Source organism: Symphalangus syndactylus, chromosome 5, assembly GCF_028878055.3.
Source record: "Symphalangus syndactylus isolate Jambi chromosome 5, NHGRI_mSymSyn1-v2.1_pri, whole genome shotgun sequence".
Lineage (NCBI taxonomy): Eukaryota > Metazoa > Chordata > Mammalia > Primates > Hylobatidae > Symphalangus > Symphalangus syndactylus.
Genome location: NC_072427.2, coordinates 148,066,898 through 148,080,294, shown reverse-complemented (window position 1 = coordinate 148,080,294; position 13,397 = coordinate 148,066,898). Strand labels below are relative to the sequence as shown.

The 13,397-nt window shown below is 54.8% G+C and overlaps 2 protein-coding genes and 1 long non-coding RNA gene across 5 annotated transcripts in view; 2 read left to right on the top strand and 1 right to left on the bottom strand.

Annotated features, from left to right (window-relative positions):
* Nucleotides 1-454, top strand: part of LRRC23 (leucine rich repeat containing 23) — a 57,107-nt gene extending 56,653 nt beyond the window's left edge. The window contains exon 7 of the mRNA XM_063639764.1: nucleotides 117-454. Coding sequence (XP_063495834.1) covers nucleotides 117-234 — 118 coding nt within the window. The 3' untranslated portion in view covers nucleotides 235-454. The remainder of the gene's footprint in view (nucleotides 1-116) is intronic.
* A 286-nt stretch (nucleotides 455-740) lies between these two features.
* ENO2 (enolase 2) lies at nucleotides 741-9,853 on the top strand. 3 transcript variants are annotated; one of them, XM_055280845.2, is made up of 12 exons: nucleotides 741-878; nucleotides 2,044-2,140; nucleotides 2,635-2,730; nucleotides 2,887-2,945; nucleotides 3,254-3,323; nucleotides 3,783-3,916; nucleotides 4,139-4,361; nucleotides 5,463-5,660; nucleotides 7,761-7,962; nucleotides 8,236-8,344; nucleotides 8,524-8,582; nucleotides 8,895-9,853. In XM_055280845.2, the coding sequence occupies exons 2-12, from the start codon at nucleotides 2,056-2,058 to the stop codon at nucleotides 8,962-8,964; spliced, it is 1,305 nt and encodes a 434-aa protein (XP_055136820.1). In that variant the 5' UTR covers nucleotides 741-878; nucleotides 2,044-2,055; the 3' UTR covers nucleotides 8,965-9,853. The 3 variants fall into 3 exon arrangements, with proteins under 3 accessions (XP_055136820.1, XP_055136821.1, XP_063495827.1); XM_055280846.2 differs by having other exon boundaries at nucleotides 2,041-2,140; XM_063639757.1 differs by lacking the exons at nucleotides 2,887-2,945; nucleotides 3,254-3,323.
* LOC129483462 (uncharacterized) lies at nucleotides 5,530-13,349 on the bottom strand. The gene is made up of 3 exons (XR_008658053.2): nucleotides 12,162-13,349; nucleotides 9,877-9,940; nucleotides 5,530-6,136 (listed from the first exon to the last, which is right to left on the bottom strand). It is a non-coding gene; the product is annotated as an uncharacterized lncRNA (long non-coding RNA).
* Nucleotides 13,350-13,397: the final 48 nt, after the last annotated feature.

Sequence of the window (13,397 nt, the reverse complement as noted above, 5' to 3'; positions counted from 1 at the left end):
GGATGGTCTCGATCTCCTGACCTCGTGATCTGCCCGCCTCCGCCTCCCAAAGTGCTGGGATTACAGGGGTGAGCCACAGCGCCTGGTCCCTATTTACTTCTGTCTTCTACCTCCAGGAGATCAAAGACGCTGGCCTTCAGACCTGATCAGACTCCCGGGGGGGCCACCACATCTATGACAGAGGACAGAGGATGCCTCTTTTTGCCCCAAAGCTGGAAATTCATCACAATCTGAGGCCCAGGATCCGCTCTGTGCCGGTCCTCTGGGCAGTGTGGGGTGCAGAGTGGGGTGCCTAGGCCCGAGCGCTGCCTGGACCCTAGGCCGGGGACTGCCCTCGGGCAGGCGTGGGTGGGAGCCAAGCCCGCGTGGGCCGCGGGGTGCTGGTAGGAGTGGTTGGAGAGACTTGCGGAGGCGGCTGGGGTGTTCGGATTTCCAATAAAGAGACAGGGTGATGCTCCTGCGTCTGACTGGGTTTGTGAGACATTGAGGCTGTCTTGGGCTTCACTGGCAGTGTGGGCCTTCGTACCCGGGCTACAGGGGTGCGGCTCTGCCTGTTACTTTTGAGTGGGTCGGGCCGTGGGTATGAGCGCTTGTGTGCGCGGGGGCCAGGTCGTGGGTGCCCCCACCCTTCCCCCATCCTCCCCCCTCCCCCACTCTACCCGCGTCGGTCCCCCACCCGCGCTCGTACGTGCGCCTCCGCCGGCAGCTCCTGACTCATCGGGGGCTCCGGGTCACATGCGCCCGCTCGGCCCTATAGGCGCCTCCTCCGCCCGCCGCCCGGGAGCCGCAGCCGCCGCCGCCACTGCCACTCCTGCTCTCTCCGCGCCGCCGTCGCCACCGCCACCGCCACTACCACCGGCTGAGTCTGCAGACCCGAGGTGAAGCCCCCGCCAGGCCCGGAGCCCCTGCGGCCCCCTCCCCTCGCCGCGGCGCCCCTGCCCCCTTTACCCAGTGCCGCTGCGCACCTCTCCGCATCTCTGGCCCTGTGCAGCTGCGCACCTGCTCCGCCGCCCGCGCCCAGGACGCCCTCCCTCCCTGGCCTTCCCCGCCCGCTGCCTTCGCTTTCTGGCCCTCTCCGCGCCCATCTCTAACTGCGCCTCTCCACCCTTGCCTGCCTTTCTCCCGGTGCTCGCCCTCATCTACGGCTCTGTCTATTTGTTTCTAAGTTGGGAGCCTCTCCGGGAGGTGCATTTTTATCCTGGCGCGTCCCTTTTGGTTTGCATTTGGGGAAATGTCTTCTCTCACCCTTCCTCACCTCCCCCAGACTTCCCTTGGACTCCCCTCTCTCCTGCTCTTCCCCACGGCACCCCTCTCTGTTCGCGCTTCCTCCCCTCTGCTGCACGGGGGAGAGATGGAAGAAGTGGGGATCTGTCGAGGCGCAGGGGGGAGGACAGGCCCAGCTAGCCTCCACTCCCCACCGGCTTTTATCCTCTTCACTTCCCGCTGCAACCCCCAGGGACTGCAGAGCCTTTCTCAGGACCCTCTTCCCCGACACCTCTACTGCGTGCGCCTTTCGCGGGAAGAGGAGGGACACACGTTTGAGAGAGAGTGGGACCTTGGGGAAGGGGCAGCGTTCAGGCAGCTGAGGTGTTAAGTTGGGGAGGCATGGGGGCTCTGGAAGAGAGGCCCAGGCAACCCATCCTCTTCCTGGCTCCCAGGAGAAATGCAAGCCTGGCAGCCATTCCGCTCTGAGGAGATCTGGGGGAACCCCACCGGCTGGCCAAGCTGCAAAGAGGCGCGGGAACCACTGTCGTGCCCCTCCCCTCCTCACTGCAGTCTTCGCCCATCTCATCATTTGATCGTACCCCGCCCCCCACTGCAGTGACCTCCCCTTCCTCACTGCATTGACCTTCTCCTCTTCCCAGGGGGGAGGGGGAATCCCTTCTACAGCCCTAGACTGCAGCCAGCGCCTCCCTACCCACCCCCCACCCACTGCAGTAACCTCTTTCCCATCCCTCCCAGCCTCCTGCCCCGCCCATTGATCTCAGGCTCCACCCCTCTAAGCCTCTTATCTTTCTCCTTCCTTCCCTTCCACCCGAGGAGATCCCAGCCATCATGTCCATAGAGAAGATCTGGGCCCGGGAGATCCTGGACTCCCGCGGGAACCCCACAGTGGAGGTGGATCTCTATACTGCCAAAGGTAATGGGTGTGGCATGGGCCTTCCTACAGCCCTAGCTTTTCCACCGCCAGGCTGGGTTCAGCCAGGGGTTCGGAGGCCTTTTTTGATACCCAGGGGGATGGGGTGCTGGGCCAGGCTCACAAGCCTGGGTTGTGGAGGTTGGATCCTCCTTGTCCGGGGAGCCAGGGTAGGTGGGTCTGTGTTCGAATTTAGCGTGTGAGGCATGCCCTGCCTCCGTGTGTCTGCCTGTGCACTTGCATGTGTGCAGACGTGTGCTGCAAGCAATTTCGTTTCTGTGGGCTCCTGCATGTGGGGCCTCAGATGGGCGGATGAGGAGGCCACTTCTTGTGCATCTGCCTCAGTGTGTGTGGGGGGCGGGGGTGGGGGGGATGTTAGGAAGCAGTGTGGGGAGAGAGCTAGATGTGGTAGGCAGGCAGTTTAGAGCCAGAAGGCTGAAGGACTCCCTGGCCCCTGTGTCCTCTTCACTCCCTGTCATTCCATGTTCCTCCTTTAGGTCTTTTCCGGGCTGCAGTGCCCAGTGGAGCCTCTACGGGCATCTACGAGGCCCTGGAGCTGAGGGATGGAGACAAACAGCGTTACTTAGGCAAAGGTGAGGTCCTTTCTCTTTCCAGACTCTCCTCCACCTCAGCCTTATGCCCCTACCTCACACCAGTCCCCAGTCCTCCTCTAGCATGCCTTCCCCTCTTCCCATTGTCCCTTCCGGCCCCTCCTGGCCTGACCCAGTCCAGCCTCTTCCTTTCCCCAGGTGTCCTGAAGGCAGTGGACCACATCAACTCCACCATCGCGCCAGCCCTCATCAGCTCAGTGAGGCCTGCTCTTTGCTGGGGATAGCAGGGCCAGAGTTCTGGAAGGAATCCCAGAGCAGGGCGGGAGGAAGGGGAGAAAGAAGGCCCACTTTTAGGAATCATGGTTACAAGGGGGAAGGGTGGGGAACAGCTTCTTTACTGCCCCCTGCTCCCATGGGGGTCCAGGTCCCCTAATCCAGGCAGGCCCCTGTCACAGGGACCTGGTTGGACCCTGGCCAAATGTGAGCTTGGGTGTGAATGAGGGGACCCTCTGCCTTAGGGCTCAGCCTCCAGCCTGGCCCTGGGTGATGGAGGCTCTGCCCTCAGGGTCTCTCTGTGGTGGAGCAAGAGAAACTGGACAACCTGATGCTGGAGTTGGATGGGACTGAGAACAAATGTGAGCCCCGGGGCTGGGAGAAAGTGGGGAAGCATCAGGGTGGGGAGGCGTGAGCAGAAGAGCCAGTGCTGTAGTGGCTTCCTCAGGAATGACTGTCAGGGGCCTCCTCCTCTCAAAGCCAGAGCAAGGGGAGATGAGTTTAGCTGCAGAGGGAGGGACCGACATTAGGCAGAAGGAAGACCTTCTTTGTAGCATACAGAGGAAGGGGATGGCCTGAGAGAGTCTGTGGTCTCAGGGATATTTAGAGGTGCGGCTCTCTGCTGTTTCCAATCTCCTCCTCCCTACCCAGTCCTCTCCCTGCTGTTTTCAGGAGAGCATGGATGAGGTGTTGCTGGGGCAGGGGTGGGGAGGGAGGAGGGGGCCTCCTTTACTGGCTCCTTTTGGAGACTACAGATGGAGGCAGGAGCTAGAAAGGAGAAGGGGACATTGTGCTCAGCGCCTTCCTCTGTAATCTCCCAGCCAAGTTTGGGGCCAATGCCATCCTGGGTGTGTCTCTGGCCGTGTGTAAGGCAGGGGCAGCTGAGCGGGAACTGCCTCTATATCGCCACATTGCTCAGCTGGCTGGGAACTCAGACCTCATCCTGCCTGTGCCGGTGAGCAATGAGCCAGGCCTGTGGCTCTCCCGGGGCAGACGGGGGAGGGAGCATGGAACTGGAGGAATGATGGGAGGAAAGTGAATTGAGGGAGGTAAAGAGGAAGGATGGGGACGTGAGACTTAGTCTGGGAAACTGGGGGAAGTTTGGGATCTTGGGTTAACACTCCTGGGGCGGGTAGGGAGGGGCTCTTTGACCCTCTGTCTTTCTGTGGCTTCCCAGGCCTTCAACGTGATCAACGGTGGCTCTCATGCTGGGAACAAGCTGGCCATGCAGGAGTTCATGATCCTCCCAGTGGGAGCTGAGAGCTTTCGGGATGCCATGCGACTGGGTGCAGAGGTCTACCATACACTCAAGGGAGTCATCAAGGACAAATACGGCAAGGATGCCACCAATGTGGGGGATGAAGGTGGCTTTGCCCCCAATATCCTGGAGAACAGTGAAGGTGAGGCCAGGAGCCCCACTCCCAGCTCTAAGTCTTACCCTATTGTGGGACATCAGAAAGGGCCACACAGTTCACCAAGTCCTGAGTAGGCGTGGAGGGTCCTAGGACTCTGCAAACTCCAAAAGGTACCGGTTCTTAGAGGGGATTGCAGAGGGCCTGCCAAATTCACATGCAGACCTAGGGGGACAGTCTTTTACCTGCCTAGCCAGATGTGTTAGCATCTGTTAAGTTGTCACTGGAGGGCCGGGCGCGGTGGCTCACGCCTGTAATCCCAGTACTTTGGGAGGCTGAGGCGGGTGGATCACCTGAGGTCAGGAGTTTGAGACCAGCCTGGCCAACACAGTGAAACCCCGTCTGTACTAAAAATACAAAAATTAACCGGGCATGGTGGCGTGTGCCTGTAATCACAGCTACTAGCGGGGCTGAGGCAGGAGGATCGCTTGTACCCGGGAGGCGGAGGTTGTGGTGAGCCGAGGTCGTGCCACTGCACTCCAGCCTGGGCAACAGAGCGAGACTCCGCCTCAAAAAAACAAAAAAAAGTTGTCACTGGAGCCCTTGGGAATACTGGGAGATAGTCTGGGTGACCTGTTGGATTCATCCCATCCATTTGAAATCTGTCCTGTCCCCGTCCCAACCTCCTAGGCCTCTAGAATCCCTAATTTTTCTGTGCCTCCGAGAAACTATATAGGGAATGGAAAGAATATAGGTAGTGGTTAAGAGTTAAAGTTCTGGGGCCAAATTACCTGGATTTATTTGAACCTTGACTTGTGGAGTTACTGCTGGTGATCTTTCTTACTTCTCTCTGGAAATAATAACAGAATCTAGCTCATGGTAGTGTGAGGCTTAAATGAAATATATATAATATGCTTAGGTGACATGATGCCAATGAAAAGATAGTAAGTATTATTAACAGAATTCCACTCCTCTGTGTTCCTAGAAGATGGCCTCTCCTCCCAGACCTGGGGATAACCCCAACAGCAACCCTGCCAAACTTCCCTCAGGAACAGCCCTCCACCTCTGCCCTGAATGTCTTTTCTTTCCCTCCTCCTTCTTGCCCATCCCTCCTGCTTGTACTATAATCTGACTGTATTCTGTTCCCAGCCTTGGAGCTGGTGAAGGAAGCCATCGACAAGGCTGGCTACACGGAAAAGATCGTCATTGGCATGGATGTTGCTGCCTCAGAGTTTTATCGTGATGGCAAATATGACTTGGACTTCAAGTCTCCCGCTGATCCTTCCCGATACATCACTGGGGACCAGCTGGGGGCACTCTACCAGGACTTCGTCAGGGACTATCCTGGTGAGAGGAAGTGGTGTGAGGGGGAGGGCTGGGGGCAGGCAGGGACGTGTCCCAGCAACTCTGGACCTTATGGGGTGCTGACTCAGGCACCAGGTGGAGGTGTCCTAAGAAGAACCTGAGAACCAGGGAGAAGGTGCAGGAGCCACCTGCAAAGACTGGGCTTTGTATGTAGTGTAAAAGTGCAGGTACCCGTGACCAATCTGTTCTGTCTGTCTCAGATCCTGATTAAAGTCATGGGTTCTGAAAACTACTGGGGTCATGGGGAAGGCTCTGGAAGGAACCAGGGATGATATGAGTGTGACTGGATCTAGCAGAGAACTGGAACATTTCAGTATCTTTGATTGTTGAAATTGTGGATGCTGAATGGAGCTGGGACTGATGTGTGAGTAGAAAGAAAACTGAGGGGGACCGTATTAGCTTCTGCAAGTCTGCCCAGGGCCTTTATCTTAGGATGGAGGCAGTTGGTCACCATCTTCCTGAAACAGAGTGAAAGAAAATCAACATAATTGCAGAATTAAGGATTTGGATTAGCAATAAGGAAGGGCTTCCTGGCAGTGAGAACAGGAAAATGCAAAGCTGGGTTGTGAACCCTTGTTACTGGAAGATTTTTTTGGGGGGGAGGGGGGTTGTTTTTGTTTTGTTTTGTTTTGTTTTTTTGAGACAGAGTTTCACTCTTCTTGCCCAGGCTGGAGAGCAATGGCGCCATCTCGGCTCACCACAACCTCCACCTCCTGGATTCAAGCGATTCTTCTGCCTCAGCCTCCCCGAATAGCTGGCATTACAGGCATGTGCCACCATGCCTGGCTAATTTTGTATTTTTAGTAGAGACAAGGGTTTCTCCATGTTGGTCAGGCTGGTCTCCAACTCCTGACCTCAGGTGATCCACCCGCCTTGGCCTCCCAAAGTGCTGGGTTTACAGGCGTGAGCCACCATGCCTGGCTGGTTTGCTTTTAATTTTTTTAAATTTTTTTATTTTTTTAATTTTTTTGTAGAGACAGGGTTTAGCCATCTTGCTCATGGCTGGTCTCCAACTCCTGGGCTCAAGTGATCTGCATGCCTCAGCCTCCCAAAGTGCTGGGATTACAGGCATGAGCCACTGTGCCCAGCCTATGGAAGTGGCATGAGATCTCTGCTCACTGCACGATTCTTTTAGCCTCCCAAGTAGCTGGGATTACAGGCACACACCACCATGCCTGGCTAATTTTTGTATTATTAGTAAAGATGTGGTTTTGCCATGTTTGCCAGGTAGGTCTCAAACTCCCAACCTCAGGTGATGCACTTGCTTCGGCCTTCCAAAGTCCTGGGATTACAGGCGTGAGCCAGTGCACCTGGCCTGTTTTATTTGAGACAGAGTCTTGCTCTGTTACCCAGGCTGGAGTGCAGTGGTGCGATCTCTGCCTCCCAGGTTCAAGTGATTCTCATGCCTCAGCCTCCCCAGTAGCTGGGATTTACAGGTGTGTGCCACTATGCCTGGCTAATTTTTGTATTTTTAGTAGAGACGGGGTTTCACTATATTGCCCAGAGAACTCCTGTCCTCAAGTGATCCGTTCACCTCAGTATCCCAAAGTGCTGGGATTACAGGCATGAGCCACCGTGCCTGGCCTCTCCATGTAAGGTTTTATGAAATAAGAATCAGGAACCAGGCATGGTGGCTTATGCCTGTAATCCCATCACTTTGGGAAGCTGAGGCAGGAGGACCGCTTGAATCCAGGAGTTCGAGACTAGCCTGGCAATACAGTGAGACCCTATCTCTACAAAAATTTAAAAAATTAGCTGAGTGGGGTGCCACATGCCTATAGTCCCTGCTACTCAGGAGGCTGAGGTGGCAGGATCACTTGATTGGCGGGGGTGGAGGTTGCAGTGAGCTGAGCCACTGCACTCCAGCCTGGATGACAGAGTGAGACTCTGTCTCAAAAAAAAAAACAAAAAAAAAGTTAAGAATCAGTTAGGGCAGGCTTACACTGGGGTGATTTGTCTTAGCAAGGATTGAGCAGGTGTAGTTAACCAAGGGCCTGTCCATTTCAGGGAATAAAGGGGCATGTTCCCGCCTGATGTAGAGGCCCAGGGAAGATGAACCCCCCGCCCATACTCTCTCTGCAGTGGTCTCCATTGAGGACCCATTTGACCAAGATGATTGGGCTGCCTGGTCCAAGTTCACAGCCAATGTAGGGATCCAGATTGTGGGTGATGACCTGACAGTGACCAACCCAAAACGTATTGAGCGGGCAGTGGAAGAAAAGGCCTGCAACTGTCTGCTGCTCAAGGTCAACCAGATCGGCTCGGTCACTGAAGCCATCCAAGCGTGAGTGACTTCTGGCCCTCTCCTGTGTGGTCCTCGTTTCTATAAGACTCCTCTTGCAAGTGCTCCAGCCTAATTCTACCCAGGGTTGCCAAAGAGAACGGGGAACCTGGAATCATCATCACAGTTCTCTCACCTCTGCCCCTCCACCCCTGATTCTCTGCTCCCCTCCCAGATAGCTTTCCCCTAGATGTTTCCTGACATAGACCAAGGTTGGGGCTGGGAAGAGAGTGCCCAGTGTGAGGGCTGGAGAATCAGTGCTGTGTGTGGATACAGGTGCAAGCTGGCCCAGGAGAATGGCTGGGGGGTCATGGTGAGTCATCGCTCAGGAGAGACTGAGGACACATTCATTGCTGACCTGGTGGTGGGGCTGTGCACAGGCCAGGTGAGTGAGGCAGCCTGGTGAGTGAAGAGAACTCTCTGTGGGATTGGTATTTCTAGCTCACCCACCTGGTCTCTCCTTCCAGGTGTTTGAGGGTGTCAGGGGAGTTTCAGGAGAGCAGAGGTTTCCTTTCAGGGGTGAGAGGGCAGTCACTGAGCTGCAAATCCTTTGAAATGTTTCAGATCAAGACTGGTGCCCCGTGCCGTTCTGAACGTCTGGCTAAGTACAACCAGCTCATGAGGTGAGGGTCCCTGGGGTGGGTGCCCCTGGCCCAGATGGCTAAAGGCCCCATTTGCCTGCCAGACCATCTCTAGCACCCAGGGCCTGGATAACAGTCCATTTCCAGATAATACTGGTTTTTGCTTCCTGGGTTTATTGATGGCCTGATTGACAGATCCCAGAGATCACATGGGAAAGCCAGGGAATGCTAAGCCTTGGGGCAGGACACAAAAGCAGGTGGCGTGGGGGTGGTTGGAGTCTGGGGGACCCCTAGAGAGAGAAGCAGGATCCTCCTGCATCCCTGACCACTTCCTTTGTGGATCATCTCTCTCAGAATTGAGGAAGAGCTGGGGGATGAAGCTCGCTTTGCCGGACATAACTTCCGTAATCCCAGTGTGCTGTGATTCCTCTGCTTGCCTGGAGACGTGGAACCTCCGTCTCATCCTCCTGGAACCTTGCTGTCCTGATCTGTGATAGTTCACCCCCTGAGATCCCCTGAGCCCCAGGGTGCCCAGAACTTCCCTGATTGACCTGCTCCGGCTGCTTCGTGGCTTACCTGACCTCTTGCTGTCTCTGCTCGCCCTCCTGTCTGGGCCCTCCTCATTGGGGTTCCACACTTTCCACTTCTTCCTTTCTCTTTCTCTCTTCCCTCAAAAACTAGAAATGTGAATGAGGATTATTATAAAAGGGGGTCGTGGAAGAATGATCAGCATCTGTGATGGGAGCGTCAGGGTTGGTGTGCTGAGGTGTCAGAGAGGGACCGTGTGTCACGTGTGCTTTGCCCTTGTCCCATGCGTTTTCCACTTTGCATATGAGCCATGAACTGTGCACAGTGCTGGGATGGAGGTGAGTGTTGGGCATGCAATCATGCCTGGCTAATAAGGCTTTAGTGTATTTATTTATTTATTTTGTTATTCATTTATCCCATTAATCATTTCCCCATAACTCAATGGCCTAAAACTGGCCTGACTTGGGGGAACGATGTGTCTGTATTTCATGTGGCTGTAGATCCCAAGATGACTGAGGTGGGAAGTCTTGCTAGAATGGGAAGGGTCATAGAAAGGGCCTTGACATCAGTTCCTTTGTGTGTACTCACTGAAGCCTGCATTGGTCCAGAGCGGAGGCTGTGTGCCTGGGGGAGTTTTCCTCTATACATCTCTCCCCAACCCTAGGTTCCTTGTTCTTCCTCCAGCTGCACCAGAGCAACCTCTCACTCCCCATGTCACATTCCACGGTTGCCACCACCTCTGTGGCATTGAAATGAGCACCTCCATTAAAGTCTGAATCAGTGCACTGTTGTGTCTAAGGAGTCTTACCTCTAGTCCATATGAGGGGAGAGAAGATGGAGCACCTGGAAGCTGGTGAAACTGGATAGCAGAGCTGGGGAGGGCACAAAAAGAGGAAGACAAACTGAACAAATATGGCCAAGATGATGGCACTGCCTACCCCATTCTGGCTAGGTGGGGTGCATGTGGCCCCTGCTTTCTTAGCAGCAGGCTTGGCTCCCAGACCCAGGTGAATTAAGGGGTTCAAGAGCCCCTAAAAGCATAAAATATTGTGTGTGTGTGTGTGTGTGTGTGCGTGCACGTGCGCATTTTGGGGGAAAGGAAGTCTAAGGTGTTTTCATATCCAAAGGGCTTGTGGACTGGAGCAGCTCCTGTACTGGGCCTCTGCCAACAAAACCCTGGCTGGTTCTCGAATGGAACAGGACTTCATGGCCATTACCCACTGCAAGATGGGGAAATGGGAAGGAAGAATGGTTCTGGGGGTAGTATAGAGAAGGACCTAAGGACATAGAGTCCTCCAATAAACTGAAGATTCAGGAACAAAAGTGCTTAACAGACCCCTGGCTGGGTCAGACTAATAGGAGGGTTACAATATGTGGCTAGAGACATTACTCCTTAGCTATAACTCGTTAACTCTTATGGGGCCTCAGCGTTGAGATGCTCATTCTAGGTACCCCCGAGAGGCACAAATCCCTTCCTAGTGGCTTGGATGCAAGGTTGCATCCCACAGATAGGGTTTGCACATGGGAGATCTAACCACTAGAGGGAGTCAGAGTTCTGCAGGACGCCATACTGGACGCCAAGTGGGAGGAACTTCAAGGCTGTCCCCTGTGGGCCTCCCACTCTGCTTCTGCTAAGGTCTGGTCCTGGCTCCCTCTGCCATCCTGCCAAGCTCCAGGGCTAAAATAGGATTCTAGCTCTGTATGGGTAGAGCCCATTTCTTTTCTTGCCCTCCTTCCTGGGTCCCTGACACCTCAGCCATTTTCAGTTAAAAGAGCTTCATGCCCCCTTTCCATTTCTGTGCCTTTTAATTTCAGTGTGGGCATCTCATCTTTCCCTTTTCTCCTGTCTCCTGGCGACCCTTTATGCCTCCCTTAGGGTTTCCTGTACTTTTTTCTGTGCCTCTCAGTTTTCTCTGGGGTCCCTGATACCCATCTTACCTTAGTAACTCCCAGACTGACCAGGGCTATTCTAGTTTGAGCCTACTTCCTAGCCTCTGTCCTTTCTTTCATCCCTCCTCACCAGGTCGCCTTCTCTGACAGTCTGGCCCCCCCACCCCCAAAGTACCGGGGTTGGATTGGGTTACAGCTAGCTCTGCCTGGGCCTCCCAGGCCCTTCTCTCCACTTTCCCTTTGTGTCGTTGCCTGGAGACCAGTGGGTTGTGGGGGGCTGAGCCAGAGAGGGAGCTGGGGTGAGGGATGGCTGGGGCTGTGCGTGTGTGTGTGTGTGTGTGTGTGTGTGTGTGTGTGTGTGATGTCCCCTGCAGCTGGACTGTAAGCCTGGCCCTCAGGTAGGGGAGGAATGGGCGAGGGTAGACAATGGTTTCTTTTGTGACTCTCACCATCCCCTATCCCCACATATGCCTAAATTTTTCTTTTCATATCCATTGTAGCCCATTCCTTAGTGATTAAAAAACAAGGGAGAAGAGCTCAGCCTGGAAGGGATTTGGAAAGGGCTTGAGCCAAGGCCCAGTGGGAGACTGAACTGAGTGGTACAGAAAGAGAGGAAATGCAATGGGGAGAGAGGGTGAGAGGGAAAGGGGGAGCCCTGGAACAAAGTTGGGGGTGGGGAGGAGCAGGAGCTACCCTAGAGCAAGAGGAAGGGAGTCGGGGTGCACAGGGAGACAGGGAGCTGGCCTGGTCTCAGGGAGGCCCTGGGAGGGGCTGGGAAGGTGTGCATGGAGTGGTAAAGTGAGTGCCAACCAATTCAAGGGACTTGAGAGTGATGACTCATTCCCAGGCCAAGGAAGTGTTCCTGTTCCTGCGCCCAGTTCCCCAGTGCTCTGGAATCTTGTTTAGAGCTTTTGAGTATTCCCAGAACTTTGTTGAATCTGGCCCAAGGAATTGTGAGACAAAATCTACTAAGCTGCTCCAGAGCCAACCTCCTTCCTTCCCTGAAGGTCAGGTGGGATCTTGCCAATTCAGGGCCCACCCTTAGCCTCCAGCAAGACTGGCCCCACAAGTATCTGGCCTCCACCCCAAATCTGGAGCGCTACTGAGGGCTCCCAATCCACACTCCAGCTCCAGCTCTTCCGGTTTGCCAGCCTGCCTCCCTCCCATTCTCTGGCCTTCCCAATTTTTGCTGCCAAAAATCACCCTGTGTCCTTTGTCCTGGGAGATGTTGCCGCTTGGTGGAGGGCCAGGAGGGAGCCCAGGAGAAGGAACTGGTGCTGGGCTGGCGGAGGTGCTGGCTTCACAGCCGGCGGCAGACTGACTGCTAGAGGCTACCTGGAGAGCAGGGGAGGGAGAGGGAAGGGTTGGGAGGAGCCTGCAATCTGCGGTGGGGACTGTCTCCACCTTAGAACAAGTGGGATTGAGGAACAAGGATATCTAGGGATTTGGGTCCACATTAAGCCCAGTCTTCACCCGACTGCTTCCCTGTGACCCAGGGGATCTTCAGTGATGACTTTCAACAGATTTGAAAAGGAAAATGGAGATGCCACTAGATGGAAGGCCTGAGGATGGTGTCTCGCTCCTCCAAGCTGTATCCCTTACCTATCTACCCTTGGGCTTGCCAGCAACACCCCCCCCGCCCCCCCCCCCCCCGCATATCTGTCATTTCCTTTAACTGCCCTCGTTTCCCATGTCCATTTTTTCTTTTTTTGTTTTTCTTTTTTTTTGTTTTTTTTTTTTGCCTTTTTTTTTTTTTTTTTTTTTGAGTTGGTGTCTCGCTCTGTTTCCCAGGCTAGAGTGCAGTGGCGCGATCTCTGCTTGCTGAAACCTTTGCCTCCCAGGTTCAAGGATTCGCCTGCCTCAGCCTCCGAGTAGCTGGGATTACAGGCATGCACCACCACACCCGGCTAATTTTTGTATTTTTAGTAGAGATGGGGTTTTGCCATGTTGGCCAGGCTGGTCTTGAACTCCTGACAAGTGACCCACCCGACTCAGCCTCCGAAAGCGCTGAGATTACAGGCGTCAGCCCCCGCACCGGCCCCATCTCCATTTTCTTTTCCCATCCATGATCCTTCCTCTTCCATACTGCCACCAAAGGCCTTGTTCAGCTTACATTTCCTTCCAATCTTCTTATCCCCTTCTTCCCCATTCTGCCCGCCCAAGTAAACCCTCCTCGGATCTACTGGGAGCCCCCACCCCCAGGATCCAGCCAGCCCCGTGTCTCCCACCCTCCTTTCCCATCCAGAGCCCTACTTTCTCACCCAGAACCCATTTTCCCTAGAATTGGCACCTGGGCCCACCTCCTTCATCCCTTCTTAAGGTTCCTCACGCGTTCCCTCCTCTCTCCTCACTGACGTTTCCTCTGGACTTCTCTCTCTCCAGCATTCCTTCATCCCCCCCACCCCCAATTCTTATATTTCTGACTCTTTTGCCAACACT

Coding starts and splice junctions, on each gene's coding strand:
- ENO2 (XM_055280845.2), top strand. CDS start 2,056: ATGTCCATAGAGAAGATCTGGGCCCGGGAGATCCTGGACTCCCGCGGG. Junction 5,661..7,760: donor CTTCGTCAGGGACTATCCTG/GTGAGAGGAAGT, acceptor CTCTCTCTGCAG/TGGTCTCCATTGAGGACCCA. Junction 7,963..8,235: donor GTCACTGAAGCCATCCAAGC/GTGAGTGACTTC, acceptor GTGTGGATACAG/GTGCAAGCTGGCCCAGGAGA.